Raw genomic sequence first — 27,486 nt, 5'->3', positions numbered from 1 at the left:
CTTCTGATGAAGGATCTAGGCCCGAAACGTCAGCCTTCCTGCTCCTATGATGCTGCTTGGCCTGCTGTGTTCATCCAGCTCTACACCTTGTTATCTCAGATTCCCCCGCATCTGCAGTTCCTACTATCTCAGCTAATAGAATGTTATTGTTTATTGTGAGGCAAATTGAACACAAAAGAGGGGAGGTTTTGCTTCAGTTATGCAGGGCATTTATGAGCCCACACCTGCAGTATTGTGTGCAGTTCTGGTCCTCTTTTTCTAAAGAGGAATGTAAATGCATTGGAAGCAATTCAGTGAAGTTTTATCAAACTCATGGCTGAGATGGATGCATTCTCTTATGAGAAAGGTTAGACAGCTGTAGGTTTGTGTCTGCTGGAGTTTAGAAAAGTATGAAGCAGTGATTGAAAGAAAAAAGACCCAGAAGTATTTTGTGGGGCTGGATGTGGAAAGGAAGTTTCCTCTCAAGAGAATCTAGAACTAGGTCACTATTTTTTAAAAAAGGTCACCCATTTAAAACAGAATTTAAGAGAAATTCATTTCTGAGAGAGTCATGAATATTTGGAATCCTGTTCTTTTAAAGATAGCGAAAGCAGTCTTTGAGTATTTTTAAGCAGAGGTATACAGGTTCCTGATAAACAGAGGGTGAGATGTTATCAGGGCTGAGTGGGAATATGGAATAATCCATTCAGCTCTGGTCTTAATGAATGATGGAGCAAATGGTGGACTTTATATTAATCCTAATTTTATTTTAATTTTTAAAGTGCATGCATTTTAATATGATCTTCAATATATAATTACTTCTATCCTAGCTTTTAAATGTCTAATTTATTCTTACTGTATTCTTAACATTTAAATTATTCCAAATTTATCCTTACGAACATACAACTAATCCTTCTTACAATATGTGTTTCAAATGTATCATTTTAATATATGAAACATGTTTCTTTCAACTGCTTAAAGAAATGTTTCCGTAATCACACCTAATAGTAAATTCCTGTTTGTGTACCGAAAAAGTATTTTTTATTGATATATGTCACAAAAAACACATCCCTTTCTCTATGTAATATGCAAGCTATACATTCTTCACTGCTGCAAACAAAAATTTGCACATCAGTGCTCCACCAGTTCCTTAAGGCACACATCAACCATCTCAGGAATATTGTTATTTTCTTAATAATAGTATTCTATCTTCTATTTTATACCTACAGTAGCTGAAGATGAGAAGCATATGCACAGAGTAAGGCGATAACCTCTTAGAACTGGTCAGTCCCCATGCATTTCTCTAAACAGAGATATCTATCAGCAATCAGACAATCTTCCAAGATTCATTTAAATTAACTCGAGAACTCCCACACACTGGAAAAGCAGTTAGTCAACTGTACATAATTCCATCCCACATATTGCTAATACTGCTCTCAGCTTCTCGTCAGTTCTTTTTCCAAAGATGATTAATATAGAATTTTAGGCCTTGTCACATTTGCTTCTGACTTTATTTTTTGGCTAGTGAGCACACAACACATAATCCTGTTTTCCATCAAATTTACTAATTAGTTTTATTGACAGGTTTTCCTTAATCAGAATATTTCATTATATATATTTTTGAAAAAATCATATTGACAATGTCCATCCATCGTTGTTTTATTAATAGGATTTTATTCCAGCAGCAATATTATAGCCAAAGAACTCAGCATCTACTGTGTCCATTCATAGTTAATAGAATCCTATTTTTATATTGCCCTCCTGGGAATTAGATGGCTGGATCAAGAAGAGAGCCTCAGGTAAGTAAGCAGGACAGTCCATAACCACAATGCAATTTGAAAAAAAATTCAAGGAATGTTGTTAAATTTTCCACAAAATCTTGCTGATGTCCAGAGCACCTTGAAAACCAGGTTTCATATCATTCTGTAGGTATATTCTAATTAGCAAGAGATTATTGTTTGCTTGAAGGTTTCTGATTTTGTCATAGCGCCCATAAGCTGCTAAGGCGGACATTGCAGGGTCTGCCAGGCTAGGTTTCCTATTTCCAGTGCCTAAGTTAATCCTGAGTAGTCAGTTCAATTTTATCCTGGTCATTAGACTTTGCCACAGTTTTGATACAACTGAGTGGCTTACCATTTCAGAGGGTAGTTAAGAATCAACACATTTCTGTGGGTCTGAAGTCACATGAAGGCCAGACCAGGTAAGGATGAGATTTCCTTTCCTAAAGGGCATTAATCAACTAGATTTTCATTTTTAAAGAAACACAATCAGTAATGGTTACATGGTTGGGATTATTGTTACTGAAATCAATTTTCACCATCTGTCATGTTGGGATTCAAACTCATGTAAGTGATGTTATTATTGCTGCCTTCCCTCAAATTCATCAGGTTACACTTTACTGAACTCATTGTTGCCAATGTGGGTTGTAGAATGAGCATTCAACTCATTGTTATTGAGCACAATTGATCAAAACCTGGACTTCTGGCTGCATTTCATACTTTCCCACAATATCCTACCAATACAATGGATGATGTATACAATAGATTAGCTTTACAAACAACTGACTTCAAGGAGGAGGAGATCACACCAAATATGTGCTGACCATGAATGTGGTATAAAATTTTTAAACTGAATTTATACTAGGCACCATATATTTTAATGTTGTCTAACATAACATTTATTTTAAGTTATTATCCTTTTATTTATTTAGCTCTTTGAAGAAAGGATTAGTGCTGGGTCCACTGCTTTTCATCATTTATATAAATGATTTGGATGTGAATATAGCAGCCATGGTTAGAAGGTTTGCAGATGACACCAAAATTGGTGGTGTAACAGCCAGTGAATAAGGTTACCTCAGAGTACAACGGAACCTTAATGAGATGGGCAAATGGGCTGACCAGTGGCAGATGGAGTTTAATTTAGATAAATGTGAGGTGTTCCATTTTGGTGGGGCAAATCAGGGCAGGACTTATACACTTAATGCTAAGGTCGTGGCGAGTGTTGCCAAACAAAGAGACCTTGGGGTGCAGGTTCATAGTTCCTTGAAAGTGGAGTCCCAGGTAGACAGTGGTGAAGGCAGTGTTTGGTACGCTTGCCTTTATTGGTCAGTGCACTGGGTCTAGGACTTGGGAGGTCATGTTCCAGCTGTACAGGACATTGGTTAGGCTACTTTTGGAATATTGCATTCAATTCTGGTCTCGCTGCTACAGGAAAGATGTTGTGAAACTTGAAAGGATTCAGAAAAGATTTACAAAGATGCTGTCAGGGTTGGAGGGTTTGAGCTATAGGGAGATGCTGAACAGACTGGGGCTAATATCCTTGGAGCATCGGAGGCTGAGGGGTGACCTTATAGAAGTTTATAATATCATGAGGGGCACGGATAGGGTGAATAGTCAAGGTCTTTTCCTCAGGGTGGATGAGCCCAAAACTTGAGGGTATAGGTTTAAGGTGAGAGACAAAATAGTTAGAAGAGACCTAAAGGGCAACTTTTTTTCCACAGAGGGTGGTGCATGCATGAAATGAGCTGCCAGAGATGGTGGTGGAGACTGGTACAATTACAACATTTAAAAGGCATCTAGATGGGTATATAAATTGGAAGGGTTGAGAGGGATATGGGCCAAATGCTGACAAACAGGACTAAATTAATTTAGAATATCTGGTCAGCATTGATAAGTTGGACCAAAGGGTCTGTTTCAGTGACTCTATGACAGATTTTTATTTGTACTGTAATAATGTAAATTGTATCTATTTTGAAACTACCTCTTTTAAACTTCGTTCGATCTAAGAATAATATATGCATGATGTAGTTTTAATATTGTCAACTCTCAGCAGAGATTATAGCCATGAAAAGATTCAGAATTCAACAAATCCTAAATTATTAAATAAACAATAGTATGTCTTATGTTTCTTAAATTGTTCTATTGACTTACGATTATGGAATCGGCCAATTAATTGAAGTTGAAATGTCACATTTATTGTAAATACTACGATGGAACTGTTTCAACATAATGTATACAGACTGCCAGTACTTTTGTAGCAGCTGGCCAAACACATTAGTCATGTCTGTATTGAATTGTTGGCCCATGTACATGAAAGTTCATGACTCAATTCAACTTTCTTCTCATTTCACAACACTTCAGAATCTAGAATGCAACCAAGTTTGAAGCCACTAATTTGACTCAATAATGTCAACATCACTTGAGTTCAAGACCAGTTTTGGTTTGCTCAAGCACAGTATAGTACAGTGTCAGCAGTGTAGCTCAGTGATCAATTTGATCTAAAGTAAACATCAGTGTTGAGCTAGCACTTGCCATGTAAAATATTCTTTAGCAAGCTTCCAATCAGCTTTGGGATGATGTTCAGCAGCATATTACAACAGATTTCAATTGTTCAGGAACTCAATTATATGCAAAATGCATGTTATAATTGGAACCTACCTCTCTGGCCTCCTGCCTTGGTAAACATCAACCACCCCACCAAACATCGGCCAATGGCTGGTTCAAACCACCTCTGTCCACTTTCTATTTCAGTGTCCCATATAGAACAAACTTCCTCCACAGGGTCTATCAACAGACATTCTTTGAATCAAGGAATGGAAACATGGGAAGTCATTGAGAAGTTTCATGTGAGAAACCCCACCTATCAGTGGTGGGCTTTGCACTACCACAAGAAAAGTGTTCCTTGCTAAAAAGGTTAAGGACAAGCCAGGGTTTCTGTACAGCCATAGCTCATCACAGGGGCCTTAGCACAAAACATTTATGCACTTATGGAGAAACAAAAGCAATGCTGCACATTAATAAGGAGTGTTCTCTCTACAGACTAGGTGACGGGCTAATCACCTTAAACTCAGCAAATAAGGTGGTAATTGGATTGACTTCAGGGATATGCATTTGCTAAATAAATAAATAATGTCCAGTAACAAATATGATAACAATATTCATCCTGGGTCTGAAGTTCTTGCGTTACTCAAATAGTCACATACGATGAAGTGAAATCTTGAATTTGTTGCCTTACCAGGAAAACTAAGCTTGTGGAAATATGTTTTACAATTTTATTTGTCCAGCAAAAAATGAAAAATTGAGTAGATGATTGGTTGGTATTTATTGCATTTCTTCCATTTCTCTTTTGAGTGGAGAAGGGTGACGTTATTACAGTTAAGGAGTATAGTTAGGAAATTCACTTTTAAAACATTTAAATTTCCAAATTAATTAAATAAATAGAATAGCAGTGGCTGATAGCAATGTGTTGCAACTGTAGTTTGTGGGAGGTGGTGAACGTTAATGCAATCAACAATGACTTATGTGCAGCAAGTGAGGAAATTCGGCTCAGTTGATGAACTGGAGTCTGTGCTTTGGGCAACACATCTGGGACGGGGCAGGTTACAGACATTGTTTCAGAAGATTAATTACATCAGATTTGATCTGTGGTCAGGGACAGGAGGGTATCACTTGTGGGGTTGATAAGAGAAATGCAATAATAACAGACGACAGCACAGTCTAGGGAATAGATGTTGTTGTCAACAACGATGAGAGTCCAAAGGCTGTGTTGCCTATCTGGTGCCAAGGGTAAGGTCACCTATACTGGCTGAAAAGGAACTTTGAATGGGAGGGAAATGGTCAGTTGTTATGGTCCATGGAGATAACAAAAACATGGGTAAGACTAGGGAAAAGGTTCTGCTGAAGGATCATGAGCAGTTCAAAGGTAAATTAGAAGGCAGAGCCACAAAAGTCATAATCTCAGGAATACTACCTCAGACATGTGCATATTACTGTACAGTAAATAAGTTTGGAGTGGGAGAAATGGGTTCCAATTCATGGGAACAAACATGGGGAAAGGCAGGGCTGTTCCACTGGGGCAAGTTTCATTTGAAACATGCTGAGTTGTGGCAAAGCGTATACTGATCAAAGGCACAGAGTAGTAGAGAGGCAAATACCAATCAAAGTGCAACAGAGAGTGGCAGAAAACATAAGTAGAAGAGTGCAGCAGAAATTAGAACTAAAGTAAGTAATAATGGTAAAATATCACATCTCAAGGCTCTTTATCTGAATGCATTCAGTATTTGGAAAAAGATAGAGAGGAGTTGATGACACAAATAGAAACAAGCAAACATGAGTTGATAGCTATCACAGAGACATGGTTGCAGGGTGACTAAACCTGGGAACTCAAGATTCAAGAGTATTTACAGTCCAGAAAAATTAGCAGAAAGGAAGAAGAGGTGAGATAGCTTTGAGGTGTGGTATCAATGCATTGTGAGTAGTGACATTTGCAATAGATTGTGATGTGGAATCAGTTTGTGGGGAAATAGGGTATAGCAACAAAAAGAAGTCACGGGTGGGAGCTATCTATAGGTCCCTGAAGATTTGCCTTACTGTAGGACAAAGTATAAAAGTAGGAAATGAAGGTGGTGTGTAAGAAGGGCACTATCCTGGATAATTTTAATCTGCGCATTGAATAGATAATCAGACTAGCAAGGGTAACACGAACGAAGTATTTATAGAGTGTGTCAGTGATTGCTTCTTAGAGCAGTAACTTATCCACAATACTCAGGAACAAGCTTTTTTAGATCGAGTAATGTGTTATAAGGTAGGATTAATCAGTGATCTCATTGTTGAGGAGCCTCCAATGGCTAGAGCCGTTTGGGTCTCAAACCAGTGTCTTCAGCTTGAATAAGGGCAATCACAGAGGCATGAAGAAAGATTGGTCTAAACAGGCTGAGTAAATAGACCAAGGGGAGCAGACACTTAAGCAGTTTCTTTTCATAATACTCAGCAAAAGTTTATTCCAGTCAAAATGAAGGACTCTACGAGAAGGATGAATCACCTATGCCTAACAAAGGCAGTCAAGGAGAATATCTAATCAAAAACCAAGACATATAATGTGGCAAAAACTATTTGTAGGGAATAGGATTGGGAAATGCTTTTAGAAAACAACATTGAAAGAATAAAAAGCTATTAAAAGGAAGAAAATTGATTATGAGAATAAGTTATGAGAATAAATTGACAAGAAACACAAAAACAAATAGCAAAAGCTTTTAAAGGAGATGTGACTGGGGAATTGATAATGGGGAACACAAATTTGATATAAAAGCAAAGTTGATTAAGGGCAAATAGTAATTGTAGTGCATTGGGATTTTCAGAAGGCATTCAATAAGGTGCCGCATAAAAGGTAATTGCACAAGATAGGAGCTAATTGAATTGGGGATACACATTATTATGGATTGACAATTGATTAATACACAGAAGTCAGAGAATCTGGATTAATGGATCTTCTTCAGGTTGAAAAGACAAAACTAATGGAATGCCAAAAGGATCAAGCCTAATGTCTCAATTATTTTCTATCTATATTAATGATTTGAAAAAGGGGAAGAGCATAACGTATCCAAATTTGCTGATGATACAAAATTAGGTGGAAGGACATGTAATGAGGACATGAAGAATCTGCAAGTGGATACAGATAGGTTGAGAGAGTGGACAAAAATTTTGTTTGAGAAAAACTTCTCAAATTGAGTTTAAATGTAGGCAAGTGAGAGACCATGCACTTTGGTAAGTTGTAGGCAGATTACTATGGATATGGAGAGAGATTCCAAAAAACGTGCAGCACACAGAGGGATCTGGGTATTCTTGTGCATGAAACACAAAACGTTCACATGAAGATGCTGTAAGTATTTAAGAAGGCAAATGAACACAGAAGTAATTGATGTCACTAAGATGGCCATTACTTGGAAAGCAAATAGTCAGGAATTGAGCAGACACTCCAAGCCAATCCAAGACTGACTTGGATTGTTCACTGTTCACACACTAACTCCATTAAAACTAAGGCTGTCTCTGAACATACACAGGATATTTTGTTAGTGAAGCTTAATAAGTGGTGATTCTTGATGGTTTGATACACAAGGAGGAAGACCAAAGACAAAGAGAAATTAAAATTGACAGATGAGAAGAGAACAAGAAACCTATGTCCAGTCAACTCCTATTGCAAACTGACATCTCAAAGTGGATTGAATGAAAACCACTACTTTTATCAAAATATTATTTGGTACCACAGAACTTGAGTATTGCTGAAAAAAAAATCACATTTTCTCAAAGCTTTTCGCCTTGCACTCATCAGGACATTTTGCAAGGATAGAAATTCAAGGGGAACACCAACATTTATACTACATGAGAGAAGTGTGCCAACTGGTTGGCAAGTGAACACTGATAGTCTTTTTTCAGAAATACTTGAATGTTAGTTTTTTTGTACTTTTAAGGATGTCAAGCAGGACACAGATAATGGGGGGATGCCAATCTTTGATTTTATGTCCATGAAAATATGAGAGGTATGGAAATATTTCTAGAAAAAAGAAGGCAGCTTGGAATATGGACAATCTATTGAGATTGATCCAATGTGGAGTCTAGTCGGTTGATGATCTTTTGGAATTTGTGCATAAACAGTCAATTCAGATGAGGGACTAATTTGTTTTCATCAGCAAGACTATATTTCTGGTCCACAGAAATATCAGCCACAATTTCATATGAAAACGCTGAAATTTCCAACCTAGTGATCTTCATTGAACGAGGAGAGAAACTCTTCTTGCATGCAATATTTTCATTTTGAAGTCAAAAGATTTGTTCCTTGTTATTCTGTTAAGCTAAAGTGCAAGCACTGTCTCCAGAACTCATCTCTCCTTGTGTGTGTTTGTGCAATTGAGTGAATGTTTCATTGTGTTCACATTTTGGATCGTGTAAATAAATTCTTATTCCATCTTTTGATTTAAAAACACCAGTAAACTATGACCTTTATGGAATTGAGGCTGGAGTTTGAGCAGATAATAATAATTTTTACATTGACAACTCCAGTGAGGTCACTGAACTTTTACTGAAATTCCAATACCTTCAGTATTAAACTTGTGTACAGCTATTACTTGGATGATGATTTAAGTATTCAATGCAATACATGATTGTAGGACTTTAAAGGATTAGAGACCATTAAATTAGCCAACATTGTTTAAGTGTTTACATGTTTCAAGTACTTCATCCAGTGGTAGAGTACACATGTGCATTCAACAGTACTGAGAATCTAATTTAAATGGAGCATCTCTAAACCAATGTAAATATCACAGGATGCTGTTAAGTCCAGAGTTCTGTTAAACTTCTGAAAAAAGATTGAACAAATACCAATCTTCAACTGAATTCTACCAAGGATTTGAATAAAGGAGCAGATGGTAGGACATGTGGTCAAGCAACTTCAAAAGACACTATTGTATGGAGTATTTTTTAATTTTGCTGACCATTTCATGGATTTTGTATATAGTGGATATTAAATAAGTGGGCATGCTGCATACATAGGTGCATGGAGGATAAATGGAGAATAAATAGAGGATACATAGGGAAATGGAAGGGCTATTAAGGGTACACAAATGTGTCACGGAGGTTTAGGGATCCAATAATTATACAGAGAACTGGACCAATGTGCCAGAAAATGAACACAGGCCATCTAACATACTGGCCTTAGAATCTGCCAGCCTATATTCCTGCCACAGGCCTGCTTCAGGGAACAGACACCATGATTCAAGCCTGCCTATGACGCTGAAACACAAAATTTTCATGTGAATTGGCTCATTTTCAGGAGTCGGAAAAACAACATTTGGAAATGACCTAAACCTCAATTCCCAACTCCAAAGGAAAAGAATATCACACAAAGAATCACAATCTGCATCTATAATTCGCATAGAAGGATAAACATGGTCATTTCGTTTTCTTTAACAAATTTCACAGCACCTACCCGTGATGTTGATTTTTGCTGACCACTTCGATGTACCATCCAGTACACTTTGTTTAATTGCCTTCATCTGTTGTGCGTGCACTGATTTTGGAAGTCCAAATACCTCCTGGATGAGCTCGAAGATTTCTGGCTTATTTCTTTCTCTGATTTTCATTCGATCTTTTAGAACCATGATAATATTTTGTGTTCGATCTTCTGCTCCGTGTTTTGAACTCTTTTCAGCAGCACCTGAAATCAAGTTAGCAGTGGTGTTAATTGATGAAACCTAACAATCCTTTAAATATGGTGGAATGTTGGAACAGCTGTTCACTAACATATATAGGTCAAACACATATATAGGTTCAAATGCCTTTAAAAATTTGTGCAAGCTTAATGTTTAACAAGGATTGGATACCTTTTTATTAATGTGGGCTTTATTTATGAGGACATATCAATGACACACGTGATAAATGGAGAGGAATACCACATTAAAGTAAAGACATTTTGCTAGTAACTTAGCAGAGTAGTATACCAAAACAGAGTCAGAGTCTTTGAATTCATGATCCAATTAAAACAAATACTAACATCTTCTTTGTGGTATTTTCAGCTGTTTAGGTTTGTAAAATAGATTTGTTACCCTAAACACCAACGTACTTACATTGTTCATTCTGAAGTGCCAGGTTTAAACATGCTGAAAAATACACCAATGTTCATGCAGACAACACTCATTCAGCTTTAAACAAAACAACTAGAGTGGCACGTCAGAGTAATTGAATGCACGGTCTATTTTTCTCATCCAATGGCACTGCAGTTTGTGTCCAGTGATCATCATTTGTTTTTTAGCCATGAAGTTCTGTTTTTTTAGTAGACTGTCCAAAAGGGCTGTGCGCTTTACCTCTAGAGAGGAGAAAACAGTCATCCAATTTAAGGAAATGCTGCATTCTGCTTATCATTGCATTGCATTGGATTTGAATATTTTTCAGTTCAACGATTTTGCCTAGAAAGATCTGGGTACCCCATAAACAGTTTAAAACTCAATGTATTTGGAGTAAGAACATGCTTGTAAAAATGGTACTGTAGATGAAATAATTAAAATGGTCACATCAAATATCTATAGGACATTAATCATTTAACAACACATTTAAAAAGCTCCAAAACCAAAAAGAAAATTCATGCATATGACTTACGCTGCAAGCAATCTGCATTGAGAAGATCTTGGCACTTTTCATGACATTTGACCCCACATTCAGTGCAACGCATTCCCTGGCGCGCAATTCCCCACAACAAGCCTTCGCATTCATAGCAATATGTGGGAGTAGTTGCTGTCCACACTTCAAAATTGTGTGGTGTTGTGCAAGAAATAGGGTAGATTAAGGCTTGCAAGGTCTTCTTGTAAACATGGTTTTTCTAACAAACGGAAATCTTTCATTAGCCACATGTTATTTTTCTGTATGAAGGATTAGATCAAACACCTTTCCTCTATTGCATAAGGTTAAAGAAAAAGATAGCTTTCTAAGAAAAAAATCCCTGCCAATTCTTCTCCTTTGCACTGTAGCTAGTCCTTCACATCAGGTTCAAACAGATTTTAAGCTACTGCAGCGAGTGACCTGATCCTACTAAATTAGCTTCCTAACAAATGAAGCACAACTTGCATCTCACAACAGTCAGGCGCTTACACTTCAGTGATATAAAATTGAATATATTTATATTGTGGGACTGGAGATCACCGCCATTGTATAAAATTACCATATTTCTTGAGATTGTCAATGAAATTTAAAAACCTTCAAAATCTTCAAAAGAGTTCGACTCAGTGGTGTATATATATATATGGTGAAAGCTTAAAGTGGTGTAATAAATAACCACAACCAAATGTTCCTTTTTAAAAAAAGGAATGGATTCCTTTCTCTCAGGGCTAAATCAGAGTTAAAGCATCAGTTACATTATACCTTAAAAGGAGAAAAGCAGAGAGACAGATGGAATTCTAAAGCTTAAAGCACAGGCAGCTGAAGCAGAGCCAATTTTACAGCAATTAAAATTGAGGATACACAAGGATTAAAAGACTGCAGAGATCTCAGAGCATTGTAAGACGGGAAAGGTTTACAGAAATAAAGAGGGTCAAAGCAATGGAGGAATACAAACACAGTAGGTAAACTTTGAAATTAGTACCTTGCTAGACCAGCTGTCAATATAGATCAGTGAGGAGAGGGAAGCTGAGTGAACAAGATTTGGTAAGTACAATACAGGCAGCAGTCTTTTGGATGGGCACAGGAGAAGGAAGTTTAAAGCTGGAACAGTCAAGTCTAGTGATAACAAAGTCATGAGGATGTAATATTTTAACGAACAAAAACAAAGTTGCTGGAAAAGCTCAGCAGGTCTGGCAGCATCTGTGAAGGAAAAAGCAGTGTTAACGTTTCAGGTCGAGTGACCCTTGCTCTGAACTTATTTTTTTTCCCAGAGAGAGAAAGACAGTTGGACAGACAAAGGAGTTGCTAACGATCAGGCTGGGAGGGTGAATAGTTGTTAATAGGGACTGTTAGTGACTAATAACCGGTGTAATGGCAGGCTATGTGGTAACAAGGTCTGATGTGTGGGGTAGGGGGCTGGGACATGGGGGAGTTTAAGCCCTAAAATTATTGAACTCAATATTGAGTCCAAAGGGCTGTAGGATCTTCAAGCGGAAAATGAGGTGTCTGAGGACGGGTCACCAGACCCGAAACGTTAACTCTGTTTTCTCCTTCATAGATGCTGCCAGACCTGCTGAGCTTTTCCAGCAACTTTGTTTTTGATCCTGATTTACAGCATCCACAGTACTTTCGGTTTTTATTCGGAAAATGAGGTGTAGTTCCTCCAGCTTGCATTGGGCTTCGCTGGAACACTGCAGCAAGCCAGAGACACAGATGTTGGCCAGGGAGCAGGGTGGTGCGTTAAAGTGGCAGGCAACGGGTAGTTCAGAGTCTTTTTTGTGAGCAGAATGAGGATGTTCTGCCAAGTCTACACTTTGTTTCCCCAATGTAGAGACCACATTGTGAGCAGCAAATACAGTAGACTAGATTCTAGGAAGTGCAGGTGAAGTGTTGCTTCACCTGGAAGGTATGTTTGGGTCCTTGGATACCGGGGACGGAGGAGGTAAATGGGCAGGTGTTGCACCTTCGCTGGTTACAGGGGAAGGTGCCGTAGGGCTGTGGGGAGGTGTTGGGGGTGAAGGAAGTGTGGACCAGGGTGTCCCGGAGGGAACGGTCCCTGCGGAAGGTGGACAAGGGAGGGGAAAGGAATATGTGTCTGGTGGTGGCATCTTGCTGGAGGTGGCAGAAATGGCGCCTGATGATCTTCTGGATATGGATGCTGGTGGGATGGTAGCTGAGGATAAGGGGAACCCTATCACTGTTGCGGGAGGGAAGAGAAGGGGTGAGGGCGGAAGTACGAGAGATGGGTCGGACCTGGTTGACGGCCTTGTCGACAACGGAGCTGGGGAATCCTCGGTTGAGGAAGAAGGTGGACATTTCGGAGGGTCCCTTGTCGAAGTTGGCCTCATCTGACCATATGCGACAAAGACGGAGGAACTGAGAAAATGGGATGGAGTCTTTACAGGACGTGGGGTAGTGAGGATGTATAGTCAGGTAGCTGTGGGAATCTGTGGGTTTGTAGTGGATATTAGTGGCCAGTCTATCCCCAGAAATGGAAACAGAAATGTTGAGGAAGGGAAGGGAGGAGTCAGAGATAGACCAGGTGAAAGTGAGGGCAGGGTGGAAATTGGAGGCAAAATTGATGAAGTTTTCCAATTCCGGATGAGAGAGGGAAGCAGCACCGATGATATGTATTGGAGAAAGAGTTGTGGGTGGGGGCCAGAATAGGACTGGAACAAGGAATGTTCCACATACCCCACGAAGAGACAGACATAACTAGGGTCCATGCGGGTACCCATGGCAACCCCTCTTGCCTGAAGAAAATGAAAGGAGTTGAAAGAGAAGTTGTTGAGGGTGAGGACAAGCTCAACCAAGCGGAGGAGGGTGGTGGTGGGTGGGGATGGTTCAGGTCTTTGCTCCAGGAAGAAACGGAGGGCCCTAAGAACCTCCTGGTGGGGAATGTACGTGTAAAGGGATTGCACATCCATTGTAAAGAGGAGGTGGCTGGAACTGGTAAACTGGAAGTTTTGAAACCGGGGTAAGGCGTCAGAGGAATCACGGACGCACGTGGGAATGGCTTGGATCGGGGGGAGAAGACTGAGTCAAGGTAGGAAGAGATAAGTTCTGTGGGGCAGGAGCAGGCTGAAACAATGGGTCTGCCCGGACAGTGCTGTTTATGGATTTTTGGCAGGAGGTAGAAATGAGCTGTGCGGGGTTGGGGGACTATTAGCTTGGAAGGAGAAGAGGGAGGGAGATCACCGGATGAAATGAGATCAGTTACCATATTGGATTCAATGGCCTGATGTGCCATGGTCCCAGTGGAAGGTAGGAGGAGGTATCTGAGAGTTGTAATTTTTTAATCTCCCTCTCAAATTAAACCAAACTGTTTTGGAGTTAATAGCTCTGCCAATATAAATTTGGGTTTAGTCACATTCTTATTTCTTTCTTTTCAGAAGTGGATCCTTCCTTTCCACCAGAAAAATAAACTGATCTGTAACTATTTTTACATTATGGGGAAGTTCAACAGATAATTCAAAAATTAAATATTTTAAAAGAGTTAATGTTTGTAACAGAGTCATACAGAAAATCATCTTACCAGTTCTTCATCATTAAGAGTACGAGTTGCAAGTGCAGAAGTAATGCCAGCTTTTCTGGATTGCACCAAAGACTATAAAGAAAGACATAAATTACCTACACATTAGAAGACATAGCAAACTCTTTTTTCCCCACGAAAGTGTGTTTTATTTTATTAGATGACATATGCAGCAAAATATTGCAGGGAGACCAGTGCCCAAGAAGGAAGTAACATTACTTATTCAACAACCATAATAGAACCCTATGGCCAGCAAAAAAGAAAACCTTAACCTATGTAAGAATTTTGGTTCATAAATAATTCAATGCAAGTACTGCACATTCATAATTAATATGCAAAAATAAACTGCTTTCAGCTGATTTTAAAAAGTGAGACTAGATATCCTATAGTACGATGACTATCTACAAGATATTAGATGAAATACTAAAGGCAAAGGTTTGATGTTATCAGAATTTTGTGCATGATGTATTCAACATAAGGATAAATTTAAGACCATAAGACATAGGAGCAGAAATTAAGCCATTCAATCATGGCTGATAAGTTTCTCAACCCCATTCTCCCGCTTTCTCCCCATAACCCTTGATCCCCTTGATAATCAAGAACCTATCTATATATAGTCTTAAATATACTCAATGACCTGGCCTCCACAGCCTTCAGTGGCAGTGAAGTCCATAGATTCACCACTCGCTGGCTGAAGACGTTTCTCCTCATCTCTGTTGTAAAAGGTCTTCCCTTTACTCTAAGGCTATGCCCTCAGGTCCTAGTCTCTCCTACCAATCTTCCCAACATCCACTCTGTCCAGGCCATTCAGTTTTCTGTAATTTTCAATTAGATCCCCCCTCATCCTTCTAAACTCCGTCGAGCATACACCCAGAGTTCTCAGACGTTCCTCATATGTTAAGCTTTTCATTCCTGGGACCATTCTCATGAACCTCCTCCAAATCCACTCCAGGGCCAGTACACCTTTCCTGAGATATGGGGCCCAAAATTGCGCACAACACTCCAAATGTGGCCTGACCAGAGCCTTAAAAAGCCTCAATAGTACATCTCTACTTTTATATTCAAGTCCTCTCAAAATAAATGCCAAAGTTGCACTTGCCTTCCTTACTGCTGATTCAACCTGCAAGTTTACCTTGAGAGAATCCTGGACTAGAACTTACAAGTCTCTTTGCACTTTAGACTTCTGAATTCTCTCCCTATTCAGAAAACAGTCCATGCCTGTATTCTTCTTACTAAAGTGCATGTCCCCACACATTCCAACGTTATACTCCAACTGCCACTTCTCTGCCCAATCTCCTAACCTGTCCAAATTCTTCTGCGTCCTCCCCGCATCGTCAATACTACCTGTCCCTCTACCTATCTTTGTATCATCTATAAACTTAGTCAGAATGCCCTCAGCTCCTTCACCTAGATCATTAATGTATAAAATGAAAAGTTGTGGTCCCAACACTGATGCTTGCAGAACACCACTTGTCACCGTCTGCCATCTTGAGAAAGATCCTTTTAACCCCACTCTCTGTTTTCTGCCAGACAGCCAGTCTTCTATCCATGCTAGTACCTTGCCTCTAACACCATGGGCCCTTATCTTACTCAGCAGCCTCCTGTGTGGCACCTTGTCAAAGGCCTTCTTGAAGTCCGGGTAGATAACATCCATTGGCTTTCCTTGGTCTAACCTGCTCGTTGATTCCTCAAAGAGTTCTAACAGATTTGTCAGACATGACCTCCCCTTGATGAAGCTGTGCTCACTTTGCCCTATTTTACCATGTACTTCCAAGTATTCAGTAATCTCATCCTTCACAATGGACTCCAAGATGTTACCAATGACAGAGGTCAGGCTAATTGGCCTGTAATTTCCTGTGTTTTGCTTTACTCCCTTCTTAAACAGGAGGTTACATTAGTGATTTTCCAGTCCTCTAAGGCCCTCCCTGACTCCAGTGATTCCTGAAATATCACCACTAATGCTTCCACTATCTCTTCAGCTATCTCCTTAATTTCTATTTATTAATACTGAAAAAAAAATCAGAAGAATAGTTACCAAAAGAAGACAAATCTCAAATAACTAGCATCACTTTAAGAATGCCTCAAGTCAGAAAACTCTTCTTTTACTAATTAGATAGCCACCTGTGTTACTATAGCTTGTGCTTCAGTCACAATGATTCATTCCTTCCTGCAAAACTTTGGGCTTGAACATTAGTAATATTTCAATTAGTGTGCATGCATTTTCCAGATTTACAGCTTTTAGAAAGAACGTGCTTAGAAAAGCCAAATAGTATTGTTGATTAAACATTGGATGAAGTGAGGATTTGGTATTGGGCAAACCCCAGGAGAAAAATGTTAAACATTATTTGGCCTATCACAGTGAATATTGATTTTGGGGTCACAATAAAGATTATTATTTTACCAGTATTCAATTCAAATTCAAGTAACATTTAAATGCAAAACTGCATAGCTGGCAATGACTTCTAAAATGGCATGGTCATTGATGAAGCTATGTTACTGTCTCTGCTCGAGTTGGTTTGAATGTTTCTCCACAAAGCAAAACCATGGGAAAGAAAGATCTAATTCAAAGTAGGAGTGCATGAATCCTGAACCGAAATAACACAAACTAGACAGACCTAAAGTGTGGTACTAGTCTTAATAGGCAATGCCAAATATGTCATTTTTTGTAAGCATGCAGTCATGCCACCTGCTCACCATATCCAACAATTGAACAAATAAAATCATGTTAACAATGAAAAAAAATCATAAAAGTCCACTAAATCCTTGAATAACCTTATAAAAATCTTTCTTTGTTCAGCTGTAAAACATGACGCTTTGAGCATTTTGTTACAATTGGGTTTGGATAAAAGACTGCCATCAAAAATTGTGCTTCTGAAATTTAGCATTCAAATCATTTGTTTATTAACTTGAAAATTTAAGGTACCCAGTAGCTGCAAATTTGAATTTCTATGGTAAGCTAAGGAATTAATAAATTAATATTGCCTGTGGGCTTCATACCACACATTACACGACCTTGTTTCATTCAGTGTTATTTGGTTCATTGTTTATTCATCACTAATTGATCTGCATCACACCTGGATTACACCACATATAAAGCACTTACCATAGCCTGCACAAAGTGAATGCCATGATGAAATAAATGACAAAACATTAATACATGAGTTTAAAAACATCTAAGGCTTGACATTGGACACAAACCACAAAGTCAGTCATCGTGGACACTGTTGACAAGATAAGTTTGGTGTATTTGCTGAACTACAAATCTGGTCTGTGTGCTATTTTCAAATAATGATTTAAAGTTTTACATTTTGCATGCTTTTGCTTTAAATTGGCAATTATCAATCAGGTAGATCAAAAACATTTCCAATTATTTCCCTTATGGGAGAGGACTAATATTTATGCAATTTAGTTACTGCTGGATTATAAATATATTTTCCATTCAATGTTATTCTGCTGACAGAATTTGAGATTAATTGCAAAATGATATTTTCTTTAATGTACACCTCTATTTAGAAAACTTCTGTTGAAGCCCTGAGTTTGTGTTCATATTAGTATTTGATTATTAGAATAACATATTAAAAAGGTTTTCCTCTCAGTTAAAACAGTATGTGTCCGGTTATTAAATAACATCAAGAAGCTTACTCCAACCCTTATCACATGCATATCTAGGCACTGCAACATCATGACACAATTTTAAAGCTTATATAGGATTAATAGCTATGTTGTATTTGACACCATCAGTGGTGTCAGATTACATGGGACTGGGATCTGATTGAAAAGATGCTAGAGAAGCTTAATCATTTTGCATTAGCTTGCTATCTAGGGCTCACCTGTCTAATGCTCCCAGAACCTGGTCATATTATTTACTTATAAAAAGTAGTACGTAATAATTAATACTTTACAATCAGGCTTAAATCAAGTTTCAATATACTAAACTTCAAAATTAAACAGCTTCTACATCTTATTAAATATTTCCCAAAATTAATTAATATTACAATACATTTGTCATTTAAAATTGAGTTATAAATTTTTACAAATTTATATGTTCTTTTTTACACATTCTTCATACTGTATAATATTTCCTAAAAGAGAGGAACAGCATCCACCATGAAACCCTGATTTAGCTCTTTATACGTTTTTAGGACAATTTTGCAAATGGATTCACAAATACGGGGCGGAGATATTTTTCTGCTGATTCTATCTCTAAACTGCATGGAAAAATATTTGATCGTTTTCATCAGGACTTGGTTGGAATCAAGAGTTGATTATGCAGGAACTAAAGCCATGATCCTCTGGTCTGTTTCTGAGATACACAGCATCTTTGTTTGCAATCCACCCCACCATTCACGAATTCATTCATATTTGAAAATTTCAATAGAATCAATGAAGTCCATCTTGCAAAATCTGACTAATGCAAAGAACCTCAGCCTCACTTCTGGAAAAAGAAACAAATGAGGTCTCAATGTTGCTGCTGTGTATTGGCTTATTTAAGTTGCAATATAAGAAAACAATATGGCGGTTACTATTTAATTTGCAAGTGTAATATCAATTACATCCTTGATATCGTAAAAATATGACCAAATTGATCAATATTTTTCAAGAAATATTTGCATTTTAACTACTTAGCATTGTTAATTATCAGTTTGTTAATTTATAGATGCAAGAATGCCCATGATTCTGACATAGTCACAATTATCACAATTTATGGCACCTACATTAATCACCTCAGCCAGACATTATGCATGAGTGATCTAAAGAGAAGCACACGGAAGAAGCTACAGTAAGAATTTAAGTTTTATAGGATGGCTCATGAAGTTTGACACAAGGCATCTGTGGTCTTGAAACAACAGAAATAGGAGCTAGGCATTTAGCACCATTATATCAAACTAGTCTACTCAAGGCTTACCTAGTCATATCTTATTATTTTTAATTTAAAGGAAGACAAAGTAAGAAATAAATTATCAACTGTTATGAGTAACAAGTATGTTTCTACTCTTACCTACTAAATAATTTAAGCAATTTTTTTCAGACTTTTTTGTTCAATTTTTTTTTCATTCATTGGAAATAACAGCCTTCAAATTACCACAAACAGGCATTGAAGCCAATTGGGAATTTTAGATTATTTTTCTTTAAAAATAATCAGGTGATTTGCAACTATATGGAGCAATAGTCTATAGATCATGTTAAAAAGAGATATTATAATGGCCACTTTATAAATCTCAATGAACGTTTCTAAATACACAAACGTAGTCATGTGAATGAACTTGAGCAAATGGTTTCATCACTATCATAATGTTATTTTATATACTGCAATTAAGAATAAATGCTAAAGCATAGATTCTGTAGTTAAATCCTTTTTTGAAAGAGACAATCACAAACTGTAAATATCTACCTTAATTTAACATTCACTGGAAAATTTAGTGGCTTATTCAGTAACTTTTGTAGAGCAAACAAGTCGCTTGCAATCAACTGTTTTAATCTCTTTCAGACAAGTCACTATTGTTTTTTTCAGTTTATGGATCTAGAAGCATACCTTATGAACATGAGCCAACCTTCTGAATAGTTTTATAGTACTGTTCAGAATTAATACTTTCCAAACCAAATTTTTGTTCAAGATTTCAGTGAAACAATCACATCACAAGCAATTGATTTTTTTTTAAATGGGGTAAAACAAATCTGCCAACTGAAATTGTTTAGGCAATAAAATGCAGCATTTTTCATCAATATTTTACATACTTTGCCATATGTGTGCATGAAAATGTCAGTTTTTTAATTCATTCACCAGACGTGGGCACTACATGCTGGGCCAGCATTTATCTCCCATCCATTGTAGCCCTGGAGGTGATGGCAAGCTGTTCTAACAGTTTATTATATTATTAATCTACCTTCTGCTTCCGTTTCATGTTTGTCTGTACCGCTTATCAATCCACAACACAATGTTTGGATATTTACTTATGCATAATTTCAGCTTTAAGAACATTCAAGACTGTATATTCCTGTAATTTCCTTTTCTTCCTATACAGTAACAAAGAGGGCTAGGAATGACTTTTATTGTTACCAGCAGACTTTCACTTAAAATCTCATAACATTCTACAGTGTGTTAACAAAGTGGTTAATGACAATTAAAACAATGAGCGAATTTCTATCACCTAATCATTCCTCTATATCTCCTAATAGTACATTGTACTGGGAGCTCATTGCATTAAAAGCGTTGCAGCATTTATTTGCAGTTATTATGGTTGTTAATTCATTGCAAATTTAAATGCAGTGAAACAGTTTAAATAGTTATAACTGAAGTCTCCAAAAATGTCAAATCAATTTGATTTTGAATTTAGTTTTGAAATTGATCATTATTTAATAACTTCTTTTAGTTCTCAAATTTACTAACATGTTCTGCTTGATTTGAGTCCTACAAACTTTATAAAAAGTGTTGCAACATGATAGTTTTTTGATGAAAGAACAACCATAAATTATCTCGTGCTATAAGACATGATGCTGCACAACTAAAGTAAAAATATAGCAATGCTCTAAGCAGACCTATTTTGCCCAGCAAATGTAGGTACATGGTATACTTACAATGTTCATATTCAAAGTAATAATTTAAATTACCTCCATGCACTTGACATTTATATTTCACATGATCTCACATTGTGGTGGGTTTACTTTATATAACAGGTGATTTTTCTAAAAGGTCATGATAGTTACCTCAGCATATAATTACTGTGCATTATGCAGCTAGGGATTTGCATTTACCCTCTTAACAACAGAAATGTTTGTGGATAGGGAATATGTCATTTTTGTAATCACCAGAGGCCTGGAGCATTGTGCAGGCCAATCATAGCTTAAAGTCTTCAGTTTCAATTCTGGTTCTATCAATAACAAAATAACCAGGCTTGTGACAAAGTTTCTCTAGATTGTGTTTCTTTTTGCTGTAGACCTCTGTTCACTGCATATTAGACTGAAAGTGAGAATATGAGAATATAGGAGGCATAGTTAGTAAGTTTGTAGATGACACCAAAATTGGTGGTAGGGTGGATAGTGAAGGTTATCTAAGACTACAAAGGGATCTTGATCAATCGATTGATCAATTGATTTGAGTTGATTTGATTTATTGTCACGTGTACCTAAGTACAGTGAAAAGCTTTGTTTGCAAGCATTATGGGCAAGTCATAGTAAGCAAGGACCTACAGATCATAGGGTGGAAAAAAAATCTGGACAGAGTAAGGCATACAGATTACACTGCACAGAACATGGGCAATGCAAGAACAACATAAACATAAACATAAACAACATAAACCGAATTTGTCTCCACTTATCTCGACTCCATTTTCTCCTCCCGGGTCCAGGAACTCCCCACCTACGTCTGTGACACCACTCACGCCCTCCACCTCCTCCAAAACTTCCGATTCCCTGGTCCTCAACACCTCATCTTCACCATGGACGTCCAGTCCCTATATACCTGCATTCCCCATGCAGATGGCCTAAAAGGCCTCTGCTTCTTCCTCTCCCGCAGGCCCAACCAGTCCCCCTCCACCGACACCCTTATCCGCTTAGCCGAACTTGTCCTTACCCTTAACAACTTCTCCTTCAACTCCTCCCACTTCCTATAGACAAAGGGGGTGGCCATGGGTACCCGCATGGGCCCAAGCTATGCCTGCTTCTTTGTAGGATACGTGGAACAGTCCCTCTTCCACAGCTACACTGGCCCCATCCCCCACCTCTTCCTCCTTTTTCGATGACTGTATCAGTGCCGCCTCGTGCTCCCACGAGGAGCTCGAACAGTTCAGCCACTTTACTAACACCTTCCGCCCCGATCTTAAGTTCACCTGGACCATCTCCGATACCTCTCTCTCCTTCCTTGACCTCTCTGTTTCCATCTCTGGCAACCACCTGGAAACTGCTATCTATTTCAAGCCTACCGATTCCCACTGCTACCTAGAATACACCTCCTCTCACCCACCTTCCTGCGAGAATGCCATCCCAGATTCCCAATTCCTCGGCCCCCACTGCATCTGCCCCCGAGATGAGGCATTCCACTCCCGGACATCCCTCGTTTTTTGAGGACCGCAATTTCCCCTCCACAGTGGGCGAAAACGACCTCGACTGCATCTCTCGCATTTCCTGTAACTCATCCCTCACACCCCCTCCCCACAATAACAACAAAGACCACCTCGTCCTCACGTATCACCTCACCAACCTCCGGATTCAACGCATCATTCTCCGCCACGTCCACCACCTGCAATCTGACCCCACTACCAAGGACACTTTTCCCTCCCCAACCTTATCTGCCTTCCGGAGGGACCGCTTTCTCCGTGACTCCCTCATCCAATCCACACTCCCCACTAGCCCCACCACCCCTGGCACTTTTCCCTGCAACCGCAGGAACTGCCCCTACACCTCCCCACCTCACTCCCATCCCAGGCCCCAAGGAAACCTTCCACATTAAACAGATGTTCACCTGCACATCTGCTAATATGGTATACTGTATCCGCTGTTCCCGTTGTCACCTCCTCTACATCGGGGAAACCAAGCGGAAGCTTGGAAACCGCTTTGTGGAACACCTACGCTTGTTCGTGTCAAACGACTGCACATCCCAGTCGCGAACCACTTCAACTTTCCCTCCCACTCCTTGTCCCCCTCCAGTGCCACAACGATGCCACCCGAAGGCTGCAGGAACAGCACCTCATATTTCGCTTGGGAACCCTGCAGCCCAATGGTCTCAATGTGGACTTCACAAGCTTCAAAATCTCCCCACCCCGACCGCATCCCAAGACCAGCCCAGTTCGTTCCCACCTCCTTGACCTGTCCGTCTTTTCTCGCACCTATCCACTCCTCCCACCTCACTGACCAACCCCTAACCCCATTTCCTACCTACTAGCCTCATCCCTGCCTCCTTGACCAGTCCGTCTTCCCTCAACTGACCAACCCCCATCCCAACTCCCTACCTACACTCACCTTTACTGGATCCAGCCCCGCTTCCTTGACCTGTCTGTCTTCTCTCCACCTATCTGCTTCTCTATCCACCTTCCATCATCGCCTCCCCCTCTCTCTATTTATTTCAGAGTCCCCTTCCCCTCCCCCATTTCTGAAGAAGGGTCCAGACCCGAAACATCAGTTTTTCTGCTCCTCTGATGCTGCCTGGCCTACTGTGTTCATCCAGCTCTACACCTTGTTATCTCAGACTCCAGCATCGGCAGTTCCTACTATCTCTAAACAAGATCAACATTCTTTGAAGTTAGACAGTCCATTCGTTAGTCCAATAATGGCAGGGCAGAGCTGTTCTTGGACCTGCTGGTGTGTGTGTTTGAGCTTCTGTATCTTCTGCCATTGGGCAAATGGCTGAGAAGTGGCAGATGGAGCTTAATATTGATAAATGTGAGGTATAGCATTTTGGTAATACAAACAAGGACAGCACTGATACAATTAGTGGTAGAGCCCTGGGTAGTATTGTAGAATAGAGAGCCCTAGGGGTTCCGGTACATAATTCATTGCAATTTGCGTCGCAGGTAGATAGGATGGTTAAGAATGCATTTTGTTACTCGGGCCTTTGAGTATAGTAGTTGAGACGTCATGTTGAGGTTAAGGACATTGGACGTTGGAGAGGCCTCTTCTGGAGTACTGTGTGCAGTTCCGGTCACCCTGTTACCAGGAGGATATTATTAAACCAGAAAAGGCTCAGAAAAAATTTACCAGGATGTTGCCGGGAATGGAGTGTTTAAGATATAAAAATAGACTGGAAAGGCTGGGACTTTTTCCAGCGGAACATAGGAGATTGAGGGGTGACCTTATTGAGGTTTATAAAAACATAAGGGGCTTAGATAAGGTGAATGACAAGGGTCTTTTTCCCTACAGTGGGGGAGTTTAAAATTAGGGGCATATTTTTAAGGTGAGAGGGCAAAGATTTAAAAAGGACATGAGGGGCAACTTTTTCACACAAGAGTGGTTGTGTGTGGAATGAACTGCCAAAAGAAGTGGTGGATGCAGGTACAGTTACAATATTTAAAAGACATTTGGATAAGTTCATGAATCGGTAAGATTGGAGGGGCATGGGCCAAGCTCAAGCACGTGGGACTAGTTCAGTATGGGAACATGGTTTGCAGGTACTGGTTGGATGGAGGGTCTGTTTCCATGTTGTATGTATGTTCACGTGAGAAGCCTTCTAAAGGTAGAAGGAAGGTAATCCATTCAGCCTAAAAGAGTATCAACAGAACTTTGTAAAAAGCAGAAGCAAATGATGGGAAATAGCAGAGATGGTCAAGGAAGGAGTGTTATTCCATCTCCAAAACAACTAAAGAGGTTCAGCCTAAGAGTGGAATGTCGTCCAAAGCCTGAAGCATAATGAACTCATTTGTGAACTCTGAGCACATTGCATGACCTATTACTACAAGTGTACTTCCACCAACTCCCAACAAATCCAGATGACTGTGTACCTAATGCCCAGGGCAGCATCGACACCAAAACACCAACTCCTTTCACCAACCAGTATCAGGAACAATTCTGCACATGCACTCAGTTTGCACTGCAGCCAGCAGTGTGCGTGCAGATTTTGAACTCTGCCTCTCAATATTTTGACATTGGCTTTAACTATACAGATAATGCATAATAGACTTTACACACCTGCTGTTGAAGGAAAGAAACTGAGATCAATTAATTTGGGTTCATCTCCTGGACAGTCATTTAAGATGATGGTACAGGAGTTATTGATAACACACCTCCCAAACCAACATTTTCTTATGTTTAAACATCAATAAAATGCAATTTGTGAATACTCTCAAGTATTTGTTGTCAAAATGTTATTGAATTACAGTGGCTAAGATAATATTTTAACCAATAGAAGTCAGAGGTTCAAAATCCAGCATCTTCATGACTGAAAATAATGGATGTTTTCCACATTCTGGATAACATATTAGACTATATGATAGCAGGTAGGTGACAACGATAATCAGTTGACTTTTGAGTTTATGACTGGTCTAAGGTTGTTCCAGCTTTTGTCTTCAAGTTTGTCAATCACTCCTATTAATTCAAGAGTTATTTCTATGAGATAAGTTTCTCATATTTAATCCCCGTAGTTAATATTCTGGCTCAGGGCACCAAAAACACTCTTAAGTGGTTACAATGAAAACTTATAGAAACACTAATTTGGAAGAAAATTAATAGTTACTTTGGGAAATTCAGGTTAATTAGGAAATACCTAAATGCATGGAATAGTTAAGCGTAAACCCTATTTAACTAACTTGCTTGAGATTTTTGAACAGCTAGTGTTGATGCAGCAAATGCTGATGCTGTGGTGTACATGGATTTCCAAAATACATTTGATGAAGTGCTGCATGGCAAATCTGTGAGGAAAATTACAGCTAAAATAGGGGTAAAATGGAATGTAGCAACATAGGCATGAAATTGGCTGAGGGCAAGGAAATAAAGGGTATTGGTTCATGGATCATTTTTGAACTGGAGGAGGGTTTGTACTGGAGTTTTCCATTGTCAGTGTTGGGAATCTTGCTTTTCCTGATAATATATTAATGACCAAAATCTTGGTGTACATGCAAATTTTAAAAATTGCTGATGGAAAAACAAAACATGGAACCATTCTGAACAACGAGAAGGATTGGACAAAATGTCAAAAGGAGATAGATAAGTTGGTGAAATGGATGCCCAGGTAGCAGATGAAATTTAATTCAGAGAATTGTGAAGAGATTAATTTTGTCAAGGTGGAAACAGGAAGATAACATAATGGTACAATTCTAAAAGTGGTGCAGGAGCAGAGGGAGCTGGATATATACATGCATAAGTCATTGAAGGTGACAGAACAAGTTAAGAGAGTGATCACTAAAGAATACAATATCCTAAAGTTGATTAGTAGAATCATACAGTTCATGAGCAAGGAGGTTATGTTAAACCTGCACAGAACACTCATTAGGCTTCAACTGCATTCGGTTCTGGGCTTCACAGTATAGGAAAAGATTAGACGGCTTTGGAGACAATGCATTTACAAAAATGGCTCCAAAGATGAGAACTTCAGCTTCAAAGACAGATTGAGAAGTTGTAATTGTTCTTGCAGAATAAAAAGGCTGAGACGAGATTGGTAAAAGTATTCAAAATCAAGAGAGGCAGCGACAGAATAGATAGGATAAAATTGTTTCCGCTGGAAGGATTGAAAAGGAGACAGTACAGATTTAAGGAAAGCGGCAGAAGCAGCAATGGTGATACATGAACTTTTTCATGTAGTGAATGGTTAAGATCTGGAATACTGTGCCTGAGAATATGATGGAGACAGGTTCAATTGAGAGGGAATTGGACTGTTAGCTGAAAAGGAAAAATGTACAGGGTTTAGGGAAGAAAGTAAGGGAGTGGAACAAAGTGAAATGCTCATCCAGGCAGGCAGCACAGATATGATGGACCTGAAAGGGTGGTGATGGAAATTAATTGTGGCTTTTGAAAGGAATTGAATAGCCACCTGTAAAGAAAAATAATGCTGGGCAACATAGAAAGAGTGAAGAGTGGGACTCGCTACATTGTTCCTCCAGAGATCTACCATTAATTTGTCAGGCCAGTTGTCCTCCTTCTACACTGTAACCATTCTGTGGAATTTTTCTCTTCTGTTAATGCAGTACAAAAATAGTTAAAGATATGAAGTAAGGGAAATACATAATTTAAAAAAAAACACAAATGCCCACATAAAATTGCATCTGAGAACCTCTGCATGACTCATATCATAATGTAGGCATTTCAGTTTAACAAAACGTGGAGCAGTATTTTGCTTCTCTCAAAAGATATCACTGCACACTACACTGCCCTTTTTGCGGTAAATGCATCAGTCGACAAATCTTTTACTGGCAAGAGATAGTAGGAACTGCAGATGCTGGAGAATCTGAGATAGCAAGGTGTAGAGCTGGATGAACACAGCAGGCCAAGCAGCATCAGAGGAGCAGGAAGGCTGACGTTTCGGACCTAGACCCTTCTTCAGAAAAAGGGTCTGAAGAAGGGTCTAGGCCCGAAACGTAAGCCGTCCTGCTCCTCTGATGCTGCTTGGCCTGCTGTGTTCATCCAGCTCTA

The 27,486-nt window shown here is 39.0% G+C and overlaps 1 protein-coding gene across 1 annotated transcript in view; it reads right to left on the bottom strand.

The window, feature by feature from the left end:
- Positions 1-27,486, bottom strand: part of LOC109931109 (protein unc-13 homolog A) — a 342,784-nt gene that overhangs the window by 186,938 nt on the left and 128,360 nt on the right. The window contains exons 15-18 of the mRNA XM_048613913.1: positions 17,537-17,542; positions 14,437-14,508; positions 10,905-11,124; positions 9,739-9,966 (exon numbers count right to left, since the gene is read on the bottom strand). Of these exons, the coding sequence (XP_048469870.1) occupies positions 9,739-9,966; positions 10,905-11,124; positions 14,437-14,508; positions 17,537-17,542 (526 nt within the window). The remainder of the gene's footprint in view (positions 1-9,738; positions 9,967-10,904; positions 11,125-14,436; positions 14,509-17,536; positions 17,543-27,486) is intronic.

Source organism: Rhincodon typus, chromosome 29, assembly GCF_021869965.1.
Source record: "Rhincodon typus isolate 14 chromosome 29, sRhiTyp1.1, whole genome shotgun sequence".
Taxonomy (NCBI): domain Eukaryota; kingdom Metazoa; phylum Chordata; class Chondrichthyes; order Orectolobiformes; family Rhincodontidae; genus Rhincodon; species Rhincodon typus.
This window is presented reverse-complemented; position numbering and strand designations above follow the sequence as displayed.